A 12,712-nucleotide genomic window follows, 5' to 3' on the forward strand; every position below is an offset into this window, starting at 1 on the left:
CAAACTTCCTCTCCCAGCCACACAGGAAGTTGAGCGGGCTCAGGGCCCAGCCCTGCACAAGCACAGGCCCCCAGGACCCCTGGGGCAAGGGCCCCGCTGCCGGAGGTGGCCCTGCAGGGACCATGGGATCCAAAGCAGAGTAAGAGCTGCGCCCTTTCCCACTCTCTGGACCACGACTCCCAGAGCAGGCCTGGGCTGGGGCCAAGAGGAGCTGAACTGGGGCAGGCCGGGAGGGGTTGTGAGCCACAGCGGCAGGTGGCTGGGACGGGGCAGGTCTCTCAGCAGGCCTGCAGTGTGAACTTGACTCACAGGCACTCTCAGGCCACTCTCGGCCCCTCTTCTCTCCCTCTCTCTCTCTCTCTCTCTCTCTTGCCTTCTGGCTCTGCATGACTAAGTCTGTAACTCTGAGCAGGCACCTCTTGGTGTATCAGAGAGATGGGGAACATGGCTTCAGGGGGCTGGCAGGGGACCGAGAGGTGAGAGAAGATGGTGTGGGGCCTTGTGCCCAGATGCTTGTGTGGGATTGCATGGGCAGGAGGGTGAAGAGCTCGGGGTGTCCCTGGCGGGGTGTCAGAGGCTGTGTCTGCTGGCAGCCAGACCCATCTGTCCGCTGTCTCTCTTCGGGTCCTGCTGTTGCTCCCCCAGAGCCCAAGTCCCAGCATCCTCTGTGGGGTGGGCAGAGAGGGGGGATGGGCAAGGGAGCATGGCAGAGAGGGCACGGCTCACAGCCCAGGGCTTGTGGCCCTCCTTGCTCTGACGAGAAGTCTGGGGTCAGCCCCTGGGGCACCACGAAGTCTCCCACTCCAAGAAACCTGGGCGGGTGCTCTTGCTCTCAAGACGACCCTGGGCAGGCACGCACACACTGCCCCGGCCACACTCACAGACATGCAAGAAATTGTGCATGTTATTTGTCCTTGCACTGGCTAGATCTCACACACTTGCACTCCCACCTACTGGACAGCCAGGCAGACACAGGATAGAATCACACACACACACACACACACAAACACACACACACAGTCACACTCTCATTCTGCTCCACACTTCTCAGTCATGCACACACAATCAACACCACTGTTCACACATCACCACACGACCTGTACACACCGCCACAAATCACCAAGGGCACACACACATAGTTACACCTGTCACACGCACACACATGTGGCATTGCAGACACACGTATTGCACGACTGCGCACCCAGAAGCAAGCCCCTGGACTCACTGAGCCCATGTCCCATGTGTCCTGTCCCACAGACGGGATCCACCTGCCGTGTTCGATTGGTTCTTTGAAGCAGCCTGTCCTGCCTCCCTGCAGGAGGGTGAGTTGGGGGCCTCAGGTGGGAGTGGGGACCTGGGGGATGGGCCTGGGGCCGGGCACTGAGAAGCCTCATCTCCCACAGACCCCCCCATCCTGCGGCAGTTCCCCCCAGACTTCAGGGACCAGGTATGCAGGCTGGCTCTTTGCTCCCCTTGGACCCGGGCCAGTCCGCCCAAGGCAGAAGACTGTCTTGGCCCCGGGTGGGCTGTCAAGCGGTTTGTGCTTCTCTCCACCCCCAGGAGGCTATGCAGATGGTGCCTAAATTCTGCTTCCCTTTCGATGTGGAAAGGTACGGATAGAAGCGGACACTCAGGGACTCAGGAACTCAGACTGGTGGACACAGTACTGGCTGTGGGAGGGGGACAGATCAGGGAGCTGGGACCCTCAGGTCTCTGAGAGCCCTTTCCACCTGCAGGGAACCCCCGAGTGCCGCTGTGCAGCATTTCACCTTCGCCCTCACCGACCTGAGCGGCACCCGCCGATATGGTTTCTGTCACCTACGGGCTGGTGCCCACAGTTGCCTCTGCATCCTCAGGTGTGGGGTATGGGCTCTGGGGTGGGGGTGGGAAGGAGCCTGGCCTAGGGGTAGTTCCTAGAACCTGTCTTCTCCCTATAGTCACCTGCCTTGGTTTGAGGTTTTCTACAAGCTGCTGAACACAGTGGGCGATCTCCTGGCCCAGGACCAAGTGAGACCAGCCCCTCCTTCTTAATCCTGTGCTAGTCCCAGCCCTACCCTCCCAAGCCCCCCGCCAGGCTCAGAACCTCCTGGCCTGAGCTAAGACCCTTGGCTCCTCCCAGACCACTCAGCCCCAGTCAAGGGCCTCAGAATCCCCAACCCGCATCCTGGCTCAGACAACCCGCTCCCCTCCAGGTCTCTGAGGTTGAGGAACTTCTCCTAAACCTGCTGCAGCAGCCCCTGCCTGTGACTCAGGCGTCAGTCGAGCTGGTGAGTAGCCCTCAGCCTCCGGGGGACCCCCCTTGGGAGGATGGGGAAGCTGCACCCCAGCCCTGAGGACCACACAGCCACAACCTCTCTCCCAGGGCCGCGGAGTGACTGTCTCCAGTGCGCATAGCATCCCGCCCCCTGCCCCCGGGAACAGCGGGCCGGTGAGCAGAACTGGGGACCCGGTTAGCTTGGGCACCCCGGTGAGGCCGACCCCTGACTGATCGGTGCCCCCGCCCATCGCCCCCTACCAGCTTTCCTGCTTCGTAGCCCCCGACTCCGGCCGCCTGCCATCCATTCCTGAGAACGTGAGTTCGGTGCTGGGGGCGGGAGTCGGGGGGGGGGGCGGGGAATGCCGAAGCCCACCCAGAGGGGGCGGCCGGATCCTGCGGTTCCCTGCGCCCAGCGCTTCTCTCCGATCCTCAGAGGAACCTAACGGAGCTGGTGGTGGCGGTGACCGACGAGAACATCGTGGGGCTGTTCGCCGCGCTCCTGGCGGAGAGAAGGGTCCTACTCATCGCCAGCAAGCTGAGCACCGTGAGGCGGGGCCAGCCGGGCCGCGGGTGGGGCCCAGGCCTGGCTTGGTCCCTGGGGGCGGGACGGCGGGGCGGAATCCTGGTTCTAATTCCACAGCGTGAGAGTCGAGGCAAAGTCCTGACTCTGCGGGTTTGAAAATCTGGGCTGGTCTGGATCCTGGCTCCGCCCTTCTGGGGGGAATCAGAGTGGGCTGCGCTGTAGTGCCCCCCGCTTTGGGAGAGCTTAGTCCAGACCCCACCCACTAGGGGCCGAAACAAGGCTGGCTCCGCCCCTCTGGGGGGATGCACCCAGGGAGCGCTCAATTGTAGTTTCGTCCCTTAAGAGGAGAACGAAGGTCGCGAATGCAGGACGGACGCGAGCTCCATCCCTAGGGACCGAGGGAAGCTGAACTCTAGCTCCGCCTCTTAGGGGTGGAGTTACTGGGCTGTTCTACCACTGAGGGGAGAGATCGGAGGGTTGCATATTAGCTCCGCCCCCTGAAGGGAACGACAAGGACCTGCTGAGTAGTGGCCCCACCAGCTCCAAACACTGTAATTTGCCGAATTCTCGGGCTTCACAGGACTCCAAAAGGGATTTGAATTTCCACCTCTTACCCAGTAGTGCGTGGGGAAGAGGCGAGGAGGGGCACATAGGGTCCCTGGGGACCTATCTGGGTCTGGGGACGTGGGAAATGGAGCCAGGAGAGCCACTATCCCAAAGAGGGTCCCTGAAGCTTGGGGTGGGGGGCATGTCCAGTCCTTGACTCCACGGCCCCCTACGTATCCACAGCTGACATCGTGCGTCCACGCGTCCTGCGCCCTCCTGTACCCCATGCACTGGGAGCACGTGCTGATCCCCACGCTGCCGCCGCACCTGCTAGACTACTGCTGGTGAGGGGCGGAGACTGGGAGCGGCGGGGCTAGGGGGAGAGCCCAGGGGTCCCGGAGACTGTGGGACGGCGCTCGCAATGACCTGTCCCCTCGGTTGTCTGCAGTGCGCCCATGCCCTACCTCATCGGAGTGCACTCCAGTCTCGCCGAGGTGAGTGGGGGCGGACCCGGACCGCAGCGGCGGACGGGATTCCCCTCCTCCTGCATTCCCAAGGACCGCCCAGGCCAGAGATCCTCGGGCTCTGAGCGGCCGTCCCCACCCCCACTTCCCAACGCAGAGAGTGCGGGAGAAAGCTCTGGAGGAGGTCGTGGTCATGAACGTGGACTCCAATACCTTGGAGACGCCCTTCGACGACGTGCAAGCGTTGCCCCCAGACGTGGTCAGTGTCACCCCCTTCTATGACCCTGCCGCGTCGCGGAGGCCGAGGCCTCACACCCGCCCGCTCACAGCCTCCCAATGTCCCGCAGGTGTCCCTGCTGAGGCTGCGGCTAAGGAAGGTTGCGCTGGCGCCCGGGGAAGGGGTTTCCCGTCTTTTCCTCAAAGCGCAGGCCCTGCTCTTCGGGGGCTACCGCGACGCACTCATCTGCAGCCCGGTGAGCAGTGGAGAGGCTAAGGGAGAGGCCTGTTGGGTCCTTGAAGGAACAACAACAACAATAATAATACCTAACCCTTGTGGCGTGCTCACTCTGTGCCTCTATTTGTTCATCTGTCCAATGGAATCCCACGAGTACCCGCACAAAAGGGTCATGGGAGTCAGGGAATGGGCATGCGCAAAATATTTGGATAGTGCCTAGCACATCGTGAGCACTCGACAAATGCTAGGTTTTACTGTCACTGTATCTCATTTAATGCTCATAACCGTATGATGAGATAGATCCCATTCCGGTCCCATTTTAAGTTTGCTGCATAGACACACGATAGAATAAGGGAGACAGCTGGGGTCCAGGAGAGCCACGGAAGTTTAGATCGCGGGTATTTCTTCTAGGGCCAGCCTGTGACCTTCAGCGAAGAAGCCTTCTTGGCCCAGAAGCCCGGGGCGCCCCTGCAGGCCTTCCATCGACGGGCTGTGCACCTGCAGCTGTTCAAACAGGTGCGCCAGAACCCTGTGGGCGGCGCCGGGGGGCGGGGCGAGAGCAGAAAATCCTGGGTCCCTGGGGGGCGAGCTGGAGCTGGAGGGACGGACGCCTGAGTACTACAGGGGAGACTAGAGGCTGTCCGGCGGAGTCCCACCCTCCAGGGTCCCCGGGTCGGGGAGGCAGGACGGAACTACCGTTTCCCTGAAGTTGGGAGCCCCTGACTCCCGCGGATAAGATCTACTCCCAGGTTCCTGGGGAGACTGAGGTGGGATTAAATCCCTGGGTGCCTAAGGATAGAGCATCCGGGGCGGGGATGGCACTCCGGGGTTGTGCGGTACGTGCGGGACTCTGTAAGGGGCGGGTCGCAAGAGCGCACTCCCCTGGCTGGGGAGGAGCCGGGCGGGGACTCCGGGGTTGCAGGGACAGAGTGGAGAAGTGGAGCCGGATTCCTGGGTTCTTCGGAGGTGGACTGGACTCTAGGGTCCATCTGTGTTGGGATGGGTTCTCGGGTCCCTGCAGATGAGGTCGACTTCTTCCAGGATCACCGAAAGGAGTGTCAGAGTCCGACTTCCGGGTCCCTATGAGGGGCGGGGTCTGGTCCCGGACGGATTCAGACAGGGGCAGCGGAGAGAGGGTTGGGCTTCTGGCATCCTGAGGAGGCTCCAGACTCCTGAGTCCTAGGGGGTGGGTCCCTGGAGGGGCCAGAGATGGCTTCTGCGTGGGTAGAATCCTGAGTCCCCGAATTCGGATGCGTTGGTGGCAGCCCTTTCTGACCCTCCCCCCCCCCCCAGTTCATTGAAGGCCGACTGGAGAAGCTGAACACGGGAGAGGGCTTCTCAGATCTCTTTGAGCAGGAGATCACATGCAACGAGGGCTTCTCAGGTGAGCCCTGTGCCTAGCCCCGAGCCCCCGCCCCACCAGCACCCCAGCCTCGGGCCACCAGCCATGACCACGTCTCCTCACTGCAGGCGCTGTTCGCTCCTACCAGCTCTGGGCAGACAACCTAAAGGTAGGAACACCGAACACGTGTTTAGCGTTTATTTGGGGCTGACTTAGCTCCATAATAGTCCCCAGGGAGGGTCATCATGATGCTCATTTACAGACAGAAGTGAAGAGACTGAGACTCGCCTAGGGAGAGGGCCTTGTTCAGCATCACACCGCTGGGGTGGGGGGGTGGGGTCATGGGTAACCCCAGGGTACCGAGTCTCTCTCCCTTGCCATTCTCTCTCCCCAGAAAGGTGGTGGTGCCCTCCTGCATTCTGTCAAGGCCAAGACCCAACCAGCTGTCAAAAACATGTACCGTTCGGTGAGGCTACAGTAGACAGGCCACTTACCGGGGTGACAAAGACAAGGGGACAAGGCACATGTCAACCCCTCATGGGGGCAGGACATTTTACCCCCTGATTTAAAGTGCAAACATTTTGATCAGAACTGAACCAGCAGTTAAGCCATTAACAAGTTTTCCTGCTTTTATTCTCCATTTGCCTACTTTTGTCAGGATCGTTTCTTCCCTATTTGAAATTGACAACCCAGCTTCATTGGTGAACATCTTCATCCCAGATGCTACAGTCCCAGCCTCTGCCCTTCGGTTTCCTTGTCTCCCAAGCCCCGAAGTGTCCTGTGGCCAGTGTCTGCAGCTCCAAATTGTCCCTTAGGTTTTATTCACTTGTCTGGTTTTTGAATGCTGGTACATTATTACAATGTTCCATTTTTGCCACTCCCCGTTCATTCAGCGGTTATGTCCACTGGGAACACTTGGGTTGACTTCTTAGTCAATTCGGATGGTGCATGGAGAATTGTGACTGTCTGTGAGGCACAAATGTGAACAGAGGACAAGGCAGTTGTCCTACGGGATGGAGAGCTGAGTTCTCAAAATGCTCGGGGTCAAATCACCGAGGAGGTTAATTCTCTTTTGGCTCCTCCGCAGGCCAAGAGCGGCTGGAAGGGTATGCAGAGCCTTCTGATGTACAAGGTAAGGCCAGTAGCCAATGGCTGGGGCAGTGGAAGAAGGGGCTCCTGGCTCACCCACCCTCTTCCTAGGATGGGGACTCTGGCCTGCAAAGGGGGGGTTCCCTGAGAGCCCTGTCCCTCACCAGCCGCTCAGACCGTCTGCAGCAGCGCCTGCCTATCACCCAGCACTTTGGAAAGGTACCTGTGCCCCCCCCACGCCGCCCCTCACCGCAAAGGCTCACACCTGGAATCACCACCTGGTCCTCCTCCCATTATGTCTCCACCCAGACTTCTCACTCGCCTACCCCAAAACCCGGAACCCACTTAACACTCACCCTCCTCCAGAAACCTGATTCTGTAGTTCCTGAGGCCCCGCCCTCCAAATCTGTCCTTTGCAGAACCGGCCCCTGCGCCCTAGCAGGAGAAGGGGGCTGGAGAGCCCTTCTGAGTCCCTGGAGGAGGGGTAAGGCTCAAAGGCTGGGAGTGGGGAGGGGGCAAAGTTGGAAGTGGGAGGCTAGGACCCATCCACCAGGGGAGGATGGTGCCTAAACTCAAGAAGCTTCAGAGGAGTCCCGTCAGGACTGGGGTCTTGGGCAGACATCTGAGGCTGCCCATCCCTATCCAGGGCACCTGCTCTGAGCCCTGAGGAAGTCCAGGACCCATGGGCAGAGGAAGCTCTGGACAGCAGTTTCCTGGGGTCTGGAGAAGAGCTGGATTTGCTGAGTGAGATTCTGGACAGCCTAAGCATGGGAGCCAGCAGGACGGGGGGCCTGCGGCCCAGCCAGAGCTTGGACTGCTGCCACAGAAGGGACCCAGACAGCTGCTTCAGCTTGGTGAGAGCCCCCCAGTCCTCCCCGTCTAGTCCATCTTTCTTCCCAGCCCCTCCAGCTTCTGAAGGCCAGCAACTTGCCCATCTCCCCACCCCTATCCAGCCTGACATCCCGGGAACATCAAGATGGCAACCAGATGAGGAAAAACCACCAGAGCCTCAGCCCCTGTCCCTACCTGCTGACCTGCCATCTCTGCAAACCCTCCAGCCTTTGGATGCCACGACCTCCTCAAAGGACCCTACTTCCCAGCCACCCTTGGAGGCCAGCCAAGAAATCATCTTTTCATCCCAGTCCTCATCGGCTTCTGTGGATCCAAGCAGCCCAGGAGACCCTGAGCCCCATCTTCTAATCCTACATCTCTCTCCTTCCCCCAAGGCAACCAAATATCCCAGGGCCCAGGAGAGCCCCTGTGCCCAGCTCTCCACAGCACCCACCCAATCCAGCCCTCAGGAAGGTTCCCAACTTCTGGTCCCCACAATGCCCAACTCGGATATTACCTGGACATCCCAACCCCTTGATTCTTCCTCAGATCCTGGTTCCCCAGAGAACCCCAGATCCCAGCCCTCTGAGGTCCCACAGGCAGAGCACACTCACTGCCAGCTCCCAGAGGGGCCAGGAGCCCTCAGACCCCCTGCTGCACCTGCCAACAGCTGGCAGGATCCCCAGGCTTGGAGCCGGCCCAGAGTCGCTGAGCTTAAAAAGTGTTTTGAAGGTTAAGAATCAGGGACCTGGCAGAGACCCCAGTCCTTCAATAAAGCCACAAGAACCCAAAGCTGGTTTTCCTGGTGAGTTTATCTGGGGGCTTTTTCTCTGCTCAGAAAGGTACCCCATCCACTTCCTTCCTCCTGGAGCAGCCTCCAACTGGTTCTGACGCGTAGCTGAAAGCCCCTCCCTTCCAGGAAGCCCTCCTAGTCCTAGGATCCTTGCAACCTTATGATTCATCTCTCAACAGCCTATGAGCCCTGAGTTTGTTCCCTCCATCTAGACTACCTCCTGCCCCCATCAGCTCAAAGAGAAAAAGCTTTTACTATATCTCACTACCAAATGTATATATGTGTGTATGTATATAAAACGTGAGCAATACACTCTCCCTTGCCCTCAGGGACAGAGTCTTTAAAGCACCTTCTTCCCTGCTATTCTTAAGCACTGGGTAGGTCTGATTACCCAGAGAGGGCTCTGCCTTCCCCCAAGGTCACACAGCAAGGAAGACGGATAGAAAGGAGACCTAGATGGGCAGGCAGCCCCGCACTGTCTCCTTGGAGTCCTGGGGAGCCCGGGCTTCGGCTGCATGGTTGAACTGAAAGGAAAGGAGAGGCTTTGTCGGGCCCGTGCGGCAGCAGGACAGAAGGCCGATCGAAGACGGTGCAGCAAGCGCGGAGGCGGCCCCCCAGCCCCGGCATCCCCAACTGCAGGCAGAGTCAAGCAGAGGTGGCATGCTTCACCGAGCCCACCAGGCAGGCAGGTGCCCCGTGGCCCCCCAAGTCCTCCTGAACCCTCAGAGGCTGTTGTCTTGGTGGCAGCTGCTGTGTGTGAGCGAGCACCGGGCGGTCCTGGCCAGTGGTGGTGGCTGCAGCGGGCCCCAGCATTCAGATGAGCCGCTCCTCGGGCGGCAGCTTGAGGTTGGGGGGCGGCGGCACGCGGGCACCCACCTGCTCCTCGCTGCTGGGCCGGTAGGTGCCCTCTGTCTGCCGCTTTTCACGCAGTTTTCGCACCAGCAACACGAGCCCCACGGCCAGAAGCAGGGCAGCCAGGAGGGAGAAGACCACAATGATGGCAGTGATGGCCCCCTGAGACTGCAGGAGAGGGGACAGGTTGACTGTCCACCCTTACCTGAGATGCATCCAGGGCTCCTTATTGTCCCAACACCATGGCCCACCCCTGCCTGGGATTCCCCCTCCCAAGCACCTGCCACCTCTGGGAGTCTGGGCCCCTTCACCGGCTACACGTGGGTTGCCTGAGTAACTTCCCTGCTGCTCTCCTCCTAAAACCCCAACTCACCAGGGCCCCATCGGAGCCAGAGCCCGGCTCCGCAGGTGTAACGGTGCCGTTCTCATTTAGAGAGGGATCCAGCGCTGTAGGGAGGGGTAGGTAAAAAGTACAAATTAATCCTTATCTATCCTTCCCTTCTTGGCACCTTCCTTGGGCATCCCTCCGTTAGAGCTCTGCCTTTCTGAATCTTCTGTTCTGATAGAGACTGTGGGAGCCCTGCGTGCAGGGACTGGCCCAGTCCTTCCTGCCCCTCTAGCCATCTCCAAACCAGCAAAGCCCAGCAGCGAGCAATCAGCCTAGAGCAGTCTGCTGTTGGCGCTGAGTTGGGGTCTGCTCTAACAGATGATGTCTGGAAGCCAGACCCTGCCCCCCCCCCCCACCTCTCCAGCCCTCCCTTGGCCCTTAAGGATCTGGGTGGATCCTGGGTTTCCCTGGAGTGTCTGACTCACACCTCCACCACCACCACCCCCCCCCCCGGGGGTTCACGAAACTGAAATACAAGCACTGAACGGCTGGGTCCACACCTATGGCCAGTCTGGTCAACCTGGGATCAGAGGCCCAGGCAGGCCTCCTCCTGGCTCCCAGTCCGCCCAAAACACTTCAACCACACTGAGACTCGGGTACACAAGCTCCTCTCCCCAGGCCCCAGTACTGCCTTCCTCGGGAACTCGGGAATTTCTAAACCAACTCCAATCGTCCAAAGAAGCCCCTACCCTGATCGACCCTGTAGACGCCTCTCAAGGTATCCCATGACCGCTCCCCGGTCTTGACCTCTCCAGGCCCCAGGTAACCCGCGCTTCCAAGCCCCGCCCCGCGCGCCCTCCACCGGTACCTACTTTGCCCCCGGGCCGGGCCCCAGCGGGCCGGCAGCAGCGGCAGGCCGAGCGCCAGAAGGAGCCCCAAGCCGGGGCTCGCCATGGGCCGGGCGACAGGCTGGTGGCACCGGGGACCCGGCTTCTCGCGCGCGCTGCTTCTACCGCATCTCAGGCCGGGGGTACCAGCGACCCGGCACCTGGGGCGGGAGAAAGAGAAAGGTATGGGGGAGGGGGCTAGACCCGGGCGCAGGCCCAGGGGCTGGGATGACCCGCCCAGGGCACCCCAGAGTCCCGCCCCGCCCCCGCCGCCAGAGGTCAGAGATTAAAGATTAACTCCGGGCGGCGCGTACCCGGGCTGGGGAAAGGAAAGGGGAAGGGGGGAAGGGGTGGCAGGCCGAGCCGTGCGTCCTACCTCCCCACCTGGCCCAGGCGTCCTCGACCTTGCTCAGGTTCCCTGTCCGGGTACCTGGCTCGAACCCTCGGTGCGTCCGTCGGTAACTCGCACTCCTCCAGCTCCGCCCGCTCACGTGACCCGGAAAGTTTAGTCACTCACCTGGGAGGGGAGCGCACTTCCGGCTTGTGCACCTGAGCCTAAGCGAGAGGGCGGAGCCAAACGGGGGTGGGACCGCGCCAGGAACGCACCTGTAACGGGAACCCTATTCCCTAACACCGAAGAGTAAAAAGGGACGAAAGCGCGCAGGGGTAAGAGAGACCTCCCACCGACATTGCTGTCGCATCTCTAGGATCGCACAAGAGTGGAGATAAACCCGGCGTGGAGACACGGGGCCATGGGTCATGCCTGCGGCGGGTCCGAATGGGTGGCCCCTAACAAAAACACACCTGTGCGGTACATACCTGCCCGGGAGCCAACCTGCATAGAGGACATGTGCGTGGATATGGAAGAACACCTATGGGAGACATCTGCATTGAATCGCCTCTATTTGGCATATAGCTGAGTGCAAGCACACCTGCGCGGAAAACAGCTGTATAGAACACACCTGCATTATAAGAAACACCTGGTGGAGTACTCTGGTATAGGATACCTTTGTTTTGCAAACGCATCTGCGTGGCTTGCACATGAAATGGACAATACTTGTATGAGGAATCCCTGTGTGGAAATGTATTGGAAAGACCCGTAGGAGACACACCAACATTTTAGAACATCTTATAGGACCCAGGTATATGGGAACATACCCATACGGGTGTACAATTAACTGTAACATACCTATGTGTGTGTTGGGGGGGACAGGCGGAGGTGAGCTGTACAATGCATTCCTGGGTGGATTTCTTTTGAGAAACGTACCTGTGAGATGAAGGGTATAGCCATGTATGAAGAACCTCTGCAGGGAATTTAGATCCAATTTAAAAAAAAAAAAAAAAAAAAAAAAAAACTGAGGACGTCTGCATGAGGCACATTCATTTTGCAGCCCATGGGAGCTTCCCGGGGGTGAGGGGGCAGCAGGACAGAGGCTCATGTGTGTGGAGGCCTACCTCTCAGGGACGTGTCTGTGAGAAAACACCTATTTGGGACATTTCTCTGGGGAAACATCTGTATGCCCCATGTTGTGGGCGGCTGCAAGGACCACCTATGAAGAAAACATCTGTGAGGGGACCTCCAAGAGGACACTCGGACCTTTGGCCATCAGGCCCTCTCTAAGAGGCCGTTGGTCTGGGACTCACAGGTGTGTCTGAGCACATCTGTCTGGGCAAAAGTAAGCTTGGCTGTGCTTTTCGATAAAGGACAATGACAGTAAGACCTCCACCCCTCTGGGAACTCTAGGGTGAAGAGCAATGGTTAAAGGGAAATGAATCACTTTTAGAGTATAGCGCGATGGGTCTGGTTAATTCCAGGTCTGTTTAAATCCCTGCTTTGCCGCTCACTGGGCATGTGGCCTGGGTAGAGCAGTTTAACCTTCTGTTTCCTCTTCTGTGAAGTGGGAAAGCCAGTCCCACCCACCTTATAAGGTTTTGGCGAGGATGATTCGAGGCGTGAGTAAAAGGCCTGGACTGTGCAACGCCGTGAATCAATGTTAGTTATTATTATTTTTTGCCAAGTGGTCTGGCCGGCCCTCCTCCTAATGGTGACTCGAGAAACTGCGCCCGAAAGCAGTGGGAGGGACTTTCGGCAGGTGCAGCGAGCGCGGCAGGCTGGTGCCCCGCCTCCAGCGCTCGGCTTCGCGGTCTCCATCCGCACTCGCGCCTGGGACACTGAGATGCCTGGGGCACTGAGAATCCCAGGTTGGTCTGGAGAGAGCAGTCGGCACGGCGACCGAATCCGGCCGCGGCCTCTTTAAGACTGCCCAGCCCGCCTGAAGCTGCCGGGGCCCGAGGCAGCAGGGGATCGGCGCGGAAGCCCCGCCCACGTGGGGCGGGCGGGCGCAG

General features: G+C 59.7%; 2 protein-coding genes across 7 annotated transcripts; one reads left to right on the forward strand and one right to left on the reverse strand.

Moving 5' to 3' along the window:
- Positions 1-8,298, forward strand: DENND1C (DENN domain containing 1C). Of its 4 annotated transcripts, XM_004771591.3 has the most exons (23): positions 3-139; positions 1,258-1,322; positions 1,404-1,447; positions 1,561-1,610; positions 1,737-1,856; positions 1,938-2,007; positions 2,193-2,267; positions 2,363-2,428; positions 2,519-2,572; positions 2,691-2,801; positions 3,570-3,670; positions 3,775-3,820; positions 3,948-4,049; positions 4,138-4,263; positions 4,656-4,760; positions 5,538-5,628; positions 5,715-5,755; positions 5,981-6,052; positions 6,674-6,718; positions 6,787-6,894; positions 7,095-7,159; positions 7,322-7,529; positions 7,629-8,298. In XM_004771591.3, the coding sequence occupies exons 1-23, from the start codon at positions 123-125 to the stop codon at positions 8,241-8,243; spliced, it is 2,397 nt and encodes a 798-aa protein (XP_004771648.1). In that variant the 5' UTR covers positions 3-122; the 3' UTR covers positions 8,244-8,298. The 4 variants fall into 4 exon arrangements, with proteins under 4 accessions (XP_044941472.1, XP_012900835.1, XP_004771648.1 ...); XM_013045381.2 differs by having other exon boundaries at positions 2-139; positions 7,322-8,298; XM_045085537.1 differs by lacking the exons at positions 7,322-7,529; positions 7,629-8,298 and having other exon boundaries at positions 1-139; positions 6,985-7,245.
- Positions 8,299-8,300: 2 nt separating this feature from the next.
- On the reverse strand, positions 8,301-10,883 carry CRB3 (crumbs cell polarity complex component 3). 3 transcript variants are annotated; one of them, XM_045085562.1, is made up of 5 exons: positions 10,797-10,883; positions 10,352-10,527; positions 9,525-9,598; positions 9,176-9,319; positions 8,301-8,823 (listed from the first exon to the last, which is right to left on the reverse strand). In XM_045085562.1, the coding sequence occupies exons 2-5, from the start codon at positions 10,431-10,433 to the stop codon at positions 8,752-8,754; spliced, it is 372 nt and encodes a 123-aa protein (XP_044941497.1). In that variant the 5' UTR covers positions 10,434-10,527; positions 10,797-10,883; the 3' UTR covers positions 8,301-8,751. The 3 variants fall into 3 exon arrangements, with proteins under 3 accessions (XP_044941497.1, XP_012900838.1, XP_044941494.1); XM_013045384.2 differs by having other exon boundaries at positions 10,743-10,876; XM_045085559.1 differs by having other exon boundaries at positions 10,751-10,873.
- Positions 10,884-12,712: the final 1,829 nt, after the last annotated feature.

This window comes from Mustela putorius, unplaced genomic scaffold (genome assembly GCF_011764305.1).
Source record: "Mustela putorius furo isolate JIRA1106 unplaced genomic scaffold, ASM1176430v1.1 tig00000095_pilon_pilon_pilon, whole genome shotgun sequence".
Taxonomy (NCBI): Eukaryota; Metazoa; Chordata; class Mammalia; order Carnivora; family Mustelidae; genus Mustela; species Mustela putorius.